At 37.2% G+C, this 14,305-nt stretch overlaps 1 protein-coding gene across 1 annotated transcript; it reads right to left on the bottom strand.

Moving 5' to 3' along the window:
* Positions 1-2,288: 2,288 nt before the first annotated feature.
* Positions 2,289-12,648, bottom strand: slc25a16 (solute carrier family 25 member 16). Its single transcript, XM_042502492.2, has 10 exons — positions 12,339-12,648; positions 12,026-12,148; positions 10,110-10,202; positions 9,884-10,017; positions 9,606-9,669; positions 8,470-8,591; positions 8,263-8,329; positions 7,979-8,141; positions 7,796-7,864; positions 2,289-6,046 (listed from the first exon to the last, which is right to left on the bottom strand). The coding sequence occupies exons 2-10, from the start codon at positions 12,114-12,116 to the stop codon at positions 5,890-5,892; spliced, it is 960 nt and encodes a 319-aa protein (XP_042358426.1). The 5' UTR covers positions 12,117-12,148; positions 12,339-12,648; the 3' UTR covers positions 2,289-5,889.
* Positions 12,649-14,305: the final 1,657 nt, after the last annotated feature.

The raw sequence follows: 14,305 nt of genomic DNA, 5'->3' as shown, positions 1-14,305 counted from the left end.
CACACAACTTTGTCTTTGCTACCCTGATAGCAAGTCATGTGGATTCTTGTAAATAAATAAAGAAGGTTACTGTAGGAGCAAAATGTGTGATTTAGCTGACCAGATAATAGCTGACTAGCTGTTATTCACAATTTATACTTTGCCCGTATCGGGGGTTCAATGAATACAGGGAGGAAGGTCACTGTTGCCTTCAGGTGTTTGACCCGGAAGGGAATAAGGTTTTGGCCACTGCGGAGAATTTGTTTGTTCACGTTGGCTGTTGCGTGGTGGTTTTTGATGGAATCAAAGAAATTGACATTTATTCGCCTCTGTGCACGATGGTATGAATACATAATGTTTTTTTTTTTTAACGCAACACGCATCACAACAAAGAGAAGCTTGTGCCAACGAGCTGAAGAAAACGCATCAGCAGGCTAGCCTGAGTTCAGTAGCTCAGTAGCTGCAAGTAGTAGCCTAGATTTAGCTCCTACAGTATCAATCAAAAAGCAGCTGGTGTGCAACTTCGTTTTGAACGCAAATGCGGCGACATGGGAGCACGAGGAGAGCTGCCGCGAGCTGTGTGGGTGTCTGCCAGCAGGAGCCAGGTGCCAACAAAGCTACAGCCCGCTGCGGAGCATCGGATCACCGCATCACTGCTCGGCGCCCAACGCACGGAGGTATGTGGACCAGTGACCATCAAGGGTTTCAAGATGACCAAAAATTGTAATTGGTTCAAACTTCAAATGACAGTGGGTTTTGTCTGTATGAGGATGTCATATATTGACTGCTGAAATTTTATTTTAAGACAATATATTTTAAGCTTCTTAACTAAGAATTATAAGATAAGATAAATTAATCCTTCATTAGTCCCACAACGGGGAAATTTGAATTGTTACAGCAGCAAATGGATATCATAGCAAGATATGCACCAGATAAATAGAGCAAAAAGAACAATATTTTAAAAAGATAAACAGGATGCAAAACTAAAAACAGAAATAGAAATAGAGCAAAATAACAGAAAAAACAAGACTCAAAACTCAACAGTAAAAAATATATACAGCAATTGCATATGGAAAATAATTGCACATTGTGATAAATTCCACGTTAATTACCTTATGAGTTTCTGCACAAATCATCAATTCAACACAACTGATGTTCATAAAATTAATGAGACTACAATGTGATGAAATATCTACAGACCACAAAAGATCATTCAGTGTTATTATATAAATATATAAAGAGAGACAGAGAGAGAGAACATAAGAAAAGCAATGTAGGGTCTGATGGTGATAAAACAGGTACAAAATGCTCTTGATGGATTAACTGAGTTATGTGATGATGCAAAATGCATGCTTGAATCCTTGTTAGATCATTTGTCATGTGATCAAAAGTCAAAACATGGAAAGTGGTTTAAAGGAAAAAAGGCTCTTTAATGATGAGTGTATTTCTGATACAAAGTGTGGGTTTCATGTAATGAAGGTGCTCATTTCAAATTAAAATGTTGATGATGATATTAATCCAAACGGCAGTGTTTCTAATGTAAGTAGTAAATACTCAAATAAACAAAAAAAAAAAAAACAGTTCACAGTGGAAAATCAATTACCACATCCTCTGCACGAATAAAAACTGAAGCAAATAGAGCTGCACTTGTTGCTCGTGCAACCAAAGGAAGCCTTAAGCTACTTCTAAACATCAGTGCAGCCCCAATAAACAACAGCAGAAAAACATTTTCAACATCAGTTAAAAGCTGTTCAGGTAAAGGATGAGGAAAAACCTTCAGCATCAAATCATCATCAAATCAGGTAAAATCAACCTGGAGACGTTCTTATCATCATGCACAGGCAAAATGGAAAAACAGCAGCAGCAGCGTTCAGTGTCTCTGCCACCACGAGATATTTCCACATTTGAAGAGGACCCTCTCTAATACAGAGCCTTTATCAACACCCTTGAGTGAGGATTGTAAGAAATGTCAGGAAAAGCAGATTGTCAGTCAATACCAGGTGCACACAAGCTGTCAGAGACAAAACCAACATCATAGAAAGGCCAGTTTTTTTTTAAAAAAAACTGTTCACTAATTTGTAATTTGCTTTTACTGAACTTGGCTTCAACTTTTTGTTGAAACATTTTAGATCTTTCTGTTGTAACTTGGTGCCATCTTTGATACGCTGTCTAGGTATTATTAAAGTCTATGGCTTTAACTTAACAGGCACTAACTATCATTCACATTGGGTGCTTGTGTTTTGGGCTCAGTGAATAAAAGCAGGAAGGTCACTGTTGCCTTCAGGTGTTTGACCAGAAAAGACAAAAAGTTTTGGCCGCTATGGCACAGAAGATTTATTTGTTCACGCTGAAAGTTGTGTGTTGGGTTTTGATGGAAACAAAAAAATGGACATTTATTCACCTCTCTGCAAGATGGTATAAAAAAACATGACGAATGCTCTGCAAAGAGCCTGTAGCTCTTATTTTTATCACAACACACATCATAACAACAAGGAAGTGTGCGTCATTGAGCCAAGTCAAACATGTCAAGACAGGTCGGAGCACATTCACTAGTTCAGTACCTGCAAGTAGTAGACTTAACTCCTTTAGTCACAAACAAAATAAAGATATAAGAGTTGGTGCTTTTTAAGAACGTGACATGTATTGTAATTCAGCAAGGTAGGCAAAACTGAACATGTGCAACTCCAGAAAATAAGACAAACATTTTTTAAAAAAGGCATTGTCCATTGTTCAGTCATTCTCAAAATGATACATCTTCTTTCGGTCACATCTAAGCAGTACAGATTACATACATTTACATATATAAATATCTTCCTTTCTTTCATCTGTTGCAGTGAGCAGCAGGAACAGCAGAAATCCATTATCAAAGATTGATAGGAGACTTTAGAAATCAAAATAAACACAGCAGTAAGTTTGAAAGCACAGTAGCACTGTAGATGAATGAGTGGTGCAATAAAAAGCAGAAATGTGACTGAATACTTTATTTTGTTTTCATAGTGGTAGCTCCACTTATCACCGCTGAGTGTGTGTGATTATGCTCTTAAGCACAGGCAGGTGGGCGCAGTTGGATACTATATTGCTTTTATTGATACTTGCATTCGGCAATCAAGAGTTACACGCAAGTCTCTCGTTTCCTCACAGTTTTCATAGTGATTTGAAAGAGTTACATGTTCTGAGATTTTTAGGCTTTTGTTCATTTTCAACACGTTGAACAGAAAATGTTTTGCTTTCAGTGTTCTGTGAGCTATCTGGGTAGCAATTTCAGTCATGCAAGTCTACAGTCCAGTGTTTTTTGAAGTGGTTGATGGATGGTTATCATTCAACTGAGGAGCTGCTATGAAACAACAGAAGTCTTTTCAAATTCCGCCTTCATCCAACAGTCAGTATGTTTTCATGCAAAGAAAAGTAAAGCTACGGATATAGCTAAATTAGGCCATTTTAATTGGACTACTGTTTTTGTAATAGGGTACAAGGACTAGGGGAGAATCAATTCATTGACAGAAGTACGTCTGACTCGTTCCACTAGCTGCTATAGACCGAATCACAATGTTCATTCAGAATAACTTTCGGGTAGAAAATTGCCGTGTCAACAACATATAATCAAACGGCGCTGAGCAAACTCTGCTTTAATTGATTCGTTTATCACCACCTAAAGTAAGCCCCCGCAAAAAAAACAATATCAGTTTAAGTATACTCTGTAGTTAGAAGATTTTCACCACCTCCAGCCATCATTAAAATGAGATAATCTGAGAGGTTCAGAGAGAAAAGAATCACTCTGGTAGATATATGCAAACTGTGATGAGAGGTCATTTGTAAATACTGCTTCATTTCAGAGGGTCAGAAGCCAAAAAGATTGGAAACATCTGCTTTTTGCTATTCCCCCCATTCATATACAGTCATCTAAAAAGTAGGCATCAGCGGAAAGCATGTGAAGACGCTCCAATCAAACATATTATTCACTCTGTGAAGTAAGACATTAAATAAAGAGGAAGGCAAGAGGCTGAAGAAAGGAGAATGCTTTTACAACAAACTGACGAGGCTCACGTAAACATCGAGAACAAAAGTGATTAAACATCGCTTTCATTCAGTAATTAAAGTGGAAATAGACAAGTTTCTTGCTTTAACTCATTATTATGAAGCAAACGATTGCACAATGTAACGATTATAAAATAATGACACCATCAGCATTTAGATTGGTTCACTAAAAGCCTCGCTTTCACTATGCCATGCTGTCTTGCCCGGGGGTACGATCTCCAGAGAAATTAAAGGCTCAGTTTATGGCACAAAAGAAGAGCATCAACTGCTGAGCAACCAAAACACGAAGAGGATAGCTCTTTTATTTCCTCAGTAGCTAAGGGTAGCTATCTCCAGTTACTACAGAGTATAACTGTTAGTTCTTTGCACTTATTATCACCAGTGACAGAAATGGCCGAATGTGCAACAACCAAAGTACCTGTAGAAGCTGTGGTAGTTGCTGGACTCTGAGGAAAATGGAAAGCAATCCGGTTGACTTTGCAACAAAAACTTCTTTGAAAAGCTAGAGGGAGAAAACTTAAAGTTGTCTGTTTCCACTTTAATGTCAGCCCTCCTGGCTTAATAATGCAAAAAAAGCCATTCAGTAGCTCTAATGAGTAGTCAAAAATGGGGGTAAAAACACTGCATATATTATATCACTATCAGACAACTTTTGTTCAGCAAAACAGAAAACAATCTAATCTGCCTGTACAGATGTATGAAATGTATATGACTGTGTCCACTTCTAATAGTAAACAATACAATTTATATTCAATGCTGCCACCCAGTGGCAACAAGTTGTTAAATCAATAAATAAAAGAAGAAAAAGCAATAGTGATGAAGTGCAAATTTCTCCTGAGTCCCTTTACATCCCTCCAGACATGTCAGACCTACATCCAAATTATGTCAAAACTCAAAATATCTTTCTGATCACATCTCAGAAACAATTAACATGTTTCAGTATCATCTAGGCTACAGAAAAATATGAACGAAAATTAACCAACATAAAAAAAAAACAAGCAACTGAAAAATACAGCAACAAACAAGCAAATGAAAATCCAAACAGTAACTGCTCTGTTTCAAGGTTTGGCAATAAACACTGTGTTAAACTGAAATCATGTGCCACCCCGGTCACTGCATCTTAAAAATATAAAACCTGCAGGTTAATTGTGTTATATTAATTTTCGATCTGTGTAGAGGACAAGGCAAATACACACAAACAGCAGCTTCTCCTAAAGTCACTGCAACCCAAATCTGCACTGTAGATTTTAAGACGACTTAAATATACAATATAAATCATCAGATTATTTTAAAACTCCAGCCACATTTCAACAGCCCAACCTTTTATCACCAAGTCTGTAAAAAGATATGATGAACAATTAAAAAAAAAAAAGTAGCTGTAGAATTTAGTGATATACTATTTAAAGAATTGCACACCACTGAGTTCCCTTCCTTGTAAAGAAATTGATAAGGAAAAAAAAAAAAGCTAATTTAATCATATTAAGTTGATGTCAGTCTTAAAATCTCATCGACATCGTGAGATAGACCGAAAAAGACAAGTGAGAGTATGAGAGTGTCTGTAGGAATGAGGGGGTTTTCAAACAATCAGACGGTTGTTGTGGTGTTGCCAGTAATGTTAAAGAGCATATCGCTGCCCCGAGCCAAATTTAAGCCACGTCGTGTTTCAGTAAATCTCTCTGATATCCAGCTCCCTTTTTCAGCATTTACTAACCCCAGTGCCTTCACTGAACTCATGGAAAAGGCAATTCTCATGCTGAAGACTTTAAGATGGAGCGCGTTATAGTGCTCTACGATGGAAGCATTGTGGTCGATCTGCGTAATGACTTGGAGCGCACAGACCCAGAGGCAGACTCGAAAGGCGTAAAAAAATTGCGACTAGTTCAGGTGGAGGGTCTGCCTCATGAACTCATAGGTGGTAAAGGCCACGGCCTGCGAGGGGACACAGCGGATGTAGTTGAGAGAAAGGCCTCGGTACAATCCCTTCTTGATCCCATACTGGTTATACACGTACATCAGGGTCTTCCTCAGGGATCTGTTTAGGTGTGAGAGGGGACAAGACATCATACACTTTTTAACAGCACAGAAAAAACAGACAGAGGAATCTACTTTTAGGGTTTTTGTGTCCTAAGTGTGGTCATGTTATGTCCTCAGGCTTTTATTTTTCATGAGCTCACCAACGCAAATTCTGTGTTATGCTGAAAAGTATTGAGTTTCCACAACAATTTAAATGTTTCATTCCTGGTGATTTTTAATGTATTTCACAGACTTTGATTTATTGATTTTTAACATTGTATTTTGTAATTTTTAGTTTTGCAAAATTGTATTAACTGCTGTTTCTTATTTTTATGTTGTTTAAAATTGTGAAGCACTTGGCACTTAATGTTTGAATGAAGAGTGCAATATAAAAACATGTATTTTTAGAAAGGTTTGTTGTTTATGTTTGCCTTTACTATGGGGAACTAAATTATGTTGATGAACAGATGTCATATTAAAAAAAAAACACAAAAAACTTTAGCTAGGAGACAAATGACCTTAGATTGTTCCCAAATATTAAGGAAATGCACATAATGGAAGAACAATGAGCAGTGTTTAGACTGTGTGAACTTGTACGAGCATAAATTGTTTATTGCTGCAGTTTTACAGCTCAGTTTCTGTCATGCTCCCTAAACTTTTGGACTTCAACATTTTACCTCATATAAACAGCCCACCAACCTCTCTTCTCTCCATCAAACTATGCTTAGTAAACCAACTTGGAAATATTTCAAGAGGGAACTCCTCAATTAATATTAAAAAACAATATTTATTAAGGATGCTGTTTTACAGAGAGTGCAGAGAAACTTGCCTGAGGAAACTCCCTAATGAGACTTAACCAGTTTCCTCAGTGCCAATTAATCGAGTAGCTTTAGATGAGCACTCAACCTAATACTCATGAAATGATGAAGTCCATCAGCGCTGTGTTGTGTGGGCTGTTTCATCTTTATCATTAACCCTCATGGCAGTACACCCTTACAATTACTTCTCCCTCACTTCTCTTTTTGTTATTGTTTCACAAATAACATTGCAGTTCCACTGCAATTCTCCTAAATCTCCAGCGGCCCTCTGGGGTCACATGGTAGAAAAAGAAACCTGATATGTAACAAAATTGTGCGCAGTTTTGTAATCCATGTAATCAGATTTACAACGCTAATGTAGCTCCCCCAGGGATTTTAGCTTTCATTTTTCTAATTTTGACAAAATAATTTGGGTCAGCACATTGAATAAGGTTCTTAAGCGGCATGACTGTTGGTAGTGGTAATTGCTTTTATTCAACAATGCAGAATTGTAATTTTATGGCTTATTATTGCTTTGAAGATGAAGCTAAAATAACATAGGCTGATGTCAGCTTGCATTTGTTGCTATAGTATGGGAAAACATTGAGGTGGTGGGCTGAAGGAACGTAGAGACTGTGATCAAGCTATATTATATGGATAAGATACACTGTATAAATTTGTTTGCATGGATTGTAAAGTCAAGGTCATGGATTTAAAAACCCATTTGCACACTTTTTTTTCCTACCATCTGATCCCAGAGGGGCTACATACAAATCAAACCAGATCACAAGAGAACAAAATACTTAAACAGCTATTTTTTTCACAACTTTATTCACTAATGCTAAGAAATCCAAAGCAAAGGTTTGTCCTAATATTATTTGATGTAGCATGCTGTTCACACTCTGACTGGTATAATGTACAGCAGTACATCATGGTATAATATGAAGAGGAGGAACATTGGTGTTACTTACACGCATTTCTCAGAGTCAGGAAGCACGGCTCCTAACTGCATTCTTCTCCTCGCCACATCCAAAGGATACCTAGTGAGAATCATAATGTGACACATCAACCATCAATACAGTGGTGTAAACAACAGAAAACTCCAGCCCCATTGTCAGCTTGAGGCTTGTTAGCTGCCTGCCGACAGCACTTACGATATTGTCTGAGCGATGGCACCAGCGACCCCTCCGCAGAGGAGGTTAACGTGGGTTTTCAGAATGAGAACATCGGGGTTGTCTGAGGAGGGGCGTCCCAGCTGCTCGGGGAAATGTTTCAAGCCGAGGCTTTTCAGGGTGCCGAAGGTGAAGAATGAGAAACCTGGAGGATACAGCAGGTGGGACACAATTCAACACACAGAACACTGGTTATGTGTGAAGGAGGACTTGAGAGTCAAATCAAAGAACGGCATCAATCTTTGCAAAATAATCTTAATATTCACCTGCATAAGGGGCCATTCCAATAAGTGTTGGAGTAAGTCCTCTATAGAAGCCCCAGATGCCGCCCTCCTGCACAAATAAGAAAAACAGGCGTGATAGTAAGAGGTAGATACAGTAACAATGTTGACAAAAAAAAACTTGCAATGAAAGTCATACTGAGCATTTTCATGCATTTTTAGTTTGTGAAAACTTTGCTGTTTGTTTGTCACCTTAAGGTAGATGGTTTGGAAGGCATTGGCAATTCCAGTGTAGCGATGCTCTCCTGTCACCTGGAAGGCCAGTCGGGCTCGGACCATATCCAAAGGGTAGGTGCATATTACTGCAGTCATCCCTGAAAACACACAAGATAAGGAATTTATCATCTCTTTTAGTCCTTCAGGGGTTGTATAGTCTATTAATTAATCATAGGTTTGTTTTGGGTGTAACATGCATTCAACAAATCTGAGCGTCATCTCCCATTCCCCTGAAAAGCAAGGTGCACCTGCACCTGTTACACTGCTATTTAATTTGCAGATTTGCAAAATGGAGAAGGTAGCATTTTGGGGGTTTTGTTGTTGTTGTTGTTGTTGTTTTGTTGAGGGTAATGCAGTAAGAAGAATGATTTCACTACTGCAATACTGTGGGACATTTAAGCAGCAAAAATTTAAAACTGTAGTTCTAAACTTGACAGAGGAAACAGAACTAAACTTTTAGCTTCTGAAATAATCATGGAAGTTACATTGCTGCTCTTGTGTAAATGTGCTCAGGTCTGTCCTAATGGGGATGCACTCGCCTGATGTAAAATGGAGCTGTGATTTGTATACAGGGATTTCAGAACAGCAGACCTTCTATTTAATGAAACAAACACCAAAATGTCTGAGTAGTGTGATTATTTTGTATTTCTCCCACAGAAATATTCCAACAGTGCACCTAACCACACCTCATTCTAAAATGAGTCTTTAACTGGCTATGACAGTTGTACTGTGTGCTGCTGTGTGCTGTTGTGTGCTGTTGTGTGCTGCTTTGCGTGTGTGTAAGACTGGGCCCTCAGTGTCTTTATACAGATGCAGCAGAGTGGGAGCCTGACCACTTCAGTATCTGTTTTTAAGATTGAATAACACAATAACAAGGCCTGATGCTTACTGACATTGTGGTGGTGCAGCATTTGTCATTATGGACAAATCTGTACTTAGGTGACAAATGTGAATATTGTCATTGATTCAGGAGAACAATTTAATATCTATAATCCTAATATAAATTTAGAGAAGATAGAGACGTTAGAGGCACAATGTCCAAGTCAGTAGAGTACGCGATATCCTGGCACAGACTGAAAAGGCAGTTCTTATCAGAGAGAAAGATAACTCACCTGCCATAGATCCTGCCATGAGGCGGTGGATGTGTCCGGAGATCCCGATCTGTTTACTTAGAAGCTGTAAAGAGACTAACAAAGGTCAACAGGTTCACCAATATAAAAATGCGCAGAAATTTTACTGTGTTTTGCTTCAAATTATAGCATAAAGCATACAGTAACACTACAAAAGCATATCACATTTTCCTAGACAACTGTTATCAGTTTTACTATAACCCAGTTTTTATAACATTGCCCTTTGAAAGTGTCACTCCACAATAAAGTACGTACTTTACCTTTTTATATTTGTCAAAGGCCATGAACTGGATGGCGCCGTAAGGGAATATCCTGACCATCATTGCCCCATTACCCTTGTACAGGCCACGGAAGCCTTCTTTCTGTGGCACAGCTTTGAGAGTGGAAAACACTCCTGCAAAGAAAGATCAGAAGTGTCACTCATGGCACAGATGTGTCAAGACAAACGCATGTCGGCTTTTCACGTTTGGCTGCTGATATTTTTACCTAGATGTTTGTAGTGGGCATTCTGGGCTTGAAGGAGAATTTTGACTCTGTCCAGAGGAGCGATGGTAGTCTTTGCACAGCATCCTGCAACACCTGAACAAAACAGGGAAACACAGCATTGATGCATTTATTATTTAATGCACAACTTTTCAGGTCACTACAGTAGAATATTTTTTAATTCATCTTGAGTGAATCTGTCAATGAAACAGGCCCATCATTTATAAAGAGTTGAATAGTTCAACATTGAATTATTAGAGTAGTGTTAGTCATTATGGGTTTTAAAGTAGCTAACAGTCAGAGAAAAAGGAAACAAGCAGAACAGTCAACCTGTTAGAATTTGAAGTGCAACACGTTTCAAAATAAAAGAGGAAGAACCACAAACAACGCAGAAACACACTTAACTCTGTAATACAAACACAGTGTACGACTTATTATTGTTAACTTTGTCATTTATTTTTTAGTTAGTTTGCCATTACTTTGTTGTTGCCACACTGTTTTTGTGGGTTTTTTTGTGTGTCTCTTTAACATTATAATATTTGAACTTTTTTAGGTGGAGGCTTCAAATAAACCCGGTCAGATTTCTACCTGCCTGCATTGTATAACTATATACTATTTTTGCCCTTTTTTTAAAATTTTAAATTCTGCAAAATATGAAACAGATACTGTACAAACTAATAATATGTTTAAATCCACAACGTGTCTGTTTGTAAAAACTGTAGATTTGATCATTTGTTTCAATCCGGCATAACACGGACGCTGTGCTTTTGTGCACAGGTTGCACAACGTGCTTTAGGGGCATAAAGTCTGTGAATAACACGTAATTTAGTGACAGAGTACCCAGGATTGTCTTTGTTTTTTTTCTTTCTTTTTCTTCATGTGTCAGGTGTCTTTTTTATTGCTCTTCTGTTTCTGCTTGCCAAGCTCCACAAGCAGGCCAGAGATCAGTTGCAGCAGAGGAATGGGATCACCAGAGCTGCTATCAAGGTTTTGATGAATGTAAACAGTACAATTAAAGTCAGTTTAGCTGTGCAGACATCAGCTTATAACCTATGCTTTAGCAGTCTCTGAGTCTCTCAATTTAACACCTTTAGTTTCTGGGTCCCAAAACAAAGCGGGGGAGGAGTAAAGCAAAGGAGAACATGTTTCTAAAGTAAAGGATTTCAGTTTTGAAGATGCAGGAAGGCTTGAAACAGTGCCCTAGTGCCTTTTGTATATAAAAACTGACCTGAAACTGATGTTACAAACGAATCCAGTGGTGGACTGTAACTAAGTACATTTACCCAAGCATTGTACATAAGTACAAATTTGAGGTGCTTGTACTTAACTTAAGTATTTTAATTTCATGCCACTTTACACTTTGACTCCACTACATTTTACTGGGAAATATTGTACTTTTTAAATTCACTAAATTCATCTGACACCTTTTGTTACTTTACAAATTAAGTTTTGCATAAAAACCTAATAAGAGTTTATAAAATATGAAGATTTATTATAAATTAAAGTACTAAACAGTTTATACAAGTACAGCTGCAACAATTAGTTGGCAGAAAATTAATTGCCAACTACTCTGATAAACATTTAAGCCTTTTGTACTTTTTTTTTTTTTTTAAATATACTTTTGATTTTGGGGTTGGGGTGTGATTTTTTCTTTTCTTATAATTTTAAGGTTTTTATTATTTTTTTAATATTTTCTTTGGGGGGCGTTGCTCTATTGTTTTTAAATAATTTTGAGGTTTTAAACTTTTCTGCGTTGGGTACTTGTACTTTTCATAGGCTACTTAAGTACATTGTCCTGAATGTACTGACTTTGGCTTTAACCTGTAACAGAGTATTTTTACACTGTGATATTAGTACTTTATCTTGTGTTAGGGATGAGAAATAAAAGAATACTTCTTCCACCACTGAACAGATCCTACCGCCAGCTACGAAGGAGCGCAGAAAGTGGTAGTCCCTTTGGGCAGGTGAGCTGCTGATGGCAGATGTGGAGACCGCAGCCTCCGATGTCATCCTTCAGGCTCAGAAATGTGCCACATCCATGGCTGTGGGAAAAATACAGTGAATGTACATGTGACTGTGAGCGTGTAGCATCCTCCTAACAAATGTCTCATCGGACAAACCGGTTTTCTGATTACTTTAGGCTGTCGTGATGTTTATACGCCATGCCTTTTTATAACATAACGGTTAGGCAGATCAACCGAAGAGACGGAGGAAACCCAGGCTGATACTCACGCGATAATTACAAATGTCAGAGGCACAAATGCAGCGGGATGACAGGTGGGTACGATGAAATCTCAACAAAATATGTTTCTCCTTCGCAGAGTTTCTCTCGTTTCTCCACTTCCTCGGGAGAGTCCTGGCCGTTAAAACGTGATGTAACCATGGACACCGGGCAGTACCGCACCGAGAAGCTCGTCATTCACAATTTCAGGTGATAGTAACGAATAAATATGAGGCACTTTTCAACATCCGAGCGGTCAGTTTCCGTGTCCTTCCTCCGTTTACAGCCGACTGCATCTGACCATGGATCTACAGTCGCACGGTAATGACGCGGTGTGACGTTTCAGATGGGGGCGACCTTATATTACATCCATGGTGTGGGGTTACCTGAGCGCGTGAATGTACTTTTTATAAACAAGTGTATTTGTTGTTAACTATTCAACAGTCCGTTAATAAATATAAAATTCAGCCCTTAAGAGCAGAAAAACAACATTGCATTATTTAAAAATTGGTATAATACAATATCAAATAATACAGCTAGTATAAAATAATATTTCATATAATAACATATTATTATGATATATATAGATATGTTATAAACATATTTTAGCTTTTTTATTTTATTTTTAAACTTTGTATATTCGTTTTTAAATGGGCTGTATAAATAATAATAATTATTATTATTATTATTATTATTAGTAGTAGTAGTAGTAGTTTTTTTTTTAATTTTTAAAAATTAAATTATTAAATTAAAATTAAAAGCTCTCAAGAAGGAAGCTTAAAAGCCACCCATTATAAAATCTCCAGTTTATAATTTAATTGATAACCCTAACCCCTAACCCTATTAAATGTCCTGCTTTTTCATTTTCCTTATTCAAAGTGATTATAATGTCAAGCTACTAAGCTATCCAGCAATCACCAGCAAAACCTTTTATACTGGCCAATTAAGTTTTTGAACATTTGCGTACTTATACAGTAATTTAGCATTTGAAATAACACAGCTTATAGGCTAGCTCACGTGATAATAATGCTGTTCCACACAGCGTCATGTACCATTCTGTATTGTTTCATTTCAGAGTTCAAAGTAGAAAAGTTGTTAAACACTGCATATTCAATTTAACCCCTTCATTTTTATAAAAATAAATACATTTTATGAAATGTATCTGGTACAGGACAGAAATCCTCCACACCAGATGCAACAACTACAACAAACAAACCATACAAAGAAAAAATATCACAATATATAATAATATTACAAAAATAGTCACAAATCAGCTTTAAAATTATACAAAATATCCTTTGTTGACCAGAGTCTATCTAATGTATTTTTATAAGAATCAACTGAAGAAGCCCAGACCATATCTTTTGGAAGCTTGTTCCATTTCCACAAGTTTTTTTTTTTCTCTTTTCAGAAACTCATCTTAGTTAAAGTAATTTTAAGGAGTTCCCTCTTAAATCATATCTATTGTTCCAAAAGTGAAATACAGGCTCAAGCGAAGTGTCATATGTTCTGAAGAAAAGCTTATTTCACTCCGTCATGTCACCTCTGTTTCTCCTGTATGCTAGAGTTGGTAAATGTAATTTTCTTAACCTCTCCTCATATGACATCTCTTTCAGACCTGGAATTATTTTAATCTATAGAGGAGGTTAGTGCTCATGGTTTCAGTAAAATTAACTGAATGACTGATTTTGTGGAGAATCTTACCAAGCTCATGTGAGTTGCATGTCCATATTGACAAAAGTTTAAACATAAATGTGTATGCTGTTGTTTCTAAGCAGCTTAATAACATTATCCCCAGCAGGTAGCTAACAACATGGTTTATACATCCAAACAACTTGTATAAAAATCACTTGCATGACAACCAGACCTCTATTTGAGACAGACCTTTATTTGTTAAAAATGTGTAACTACACTGGGCTAGTAAATGGACTGGGCATTTAATTTGGACTAGGCTTTAATTTGAAGTTTGACAATATTT

This window comes from Plectropomus leopardus, chromosome 13, assembly GCF_026936395.1.
Source record: "Plectropomus leopardus strain MGB_pleo_1.0 chromosome 13, ASM2693639v1, whole genome shotgun sequence".
In the NCBI taxonomy this organism is placed as follows: Eukaryota; Metazoa; Chordata; class Actinopteri; order Perciformes; family Serranidae; genus Plectropomus; species Plectropomus leopardus.
This window is presented reverse-complemented; position numbering and strand designations above follow the sequence as displayed.

Excerpts from the sequence above, each read along its gene's own strand:
- slc25a16 (XM_042502492.2), bottom strand. The coding sequence starts at position 12,116 with ATGACATCGGAGGCTGCGGTCTCCACATCTGCCATCAGCAGCTCACCT. Across the intron at positions 9,670-9,883 it reads CCTTTGACAAATATAAAAAG|CTTCTAAGTAAACAGATCGG; the intron begins GTAAAGTACGTA and ends GTCTCTTTACAG. Across the intron at positions 7,865-7,978 it reads GCCATCGCTCAGACAATATC|GTATCCTTTGGATGTGGCGA; the intron begins GTAAGTGCTGTC and ends GATTCTCACTAG.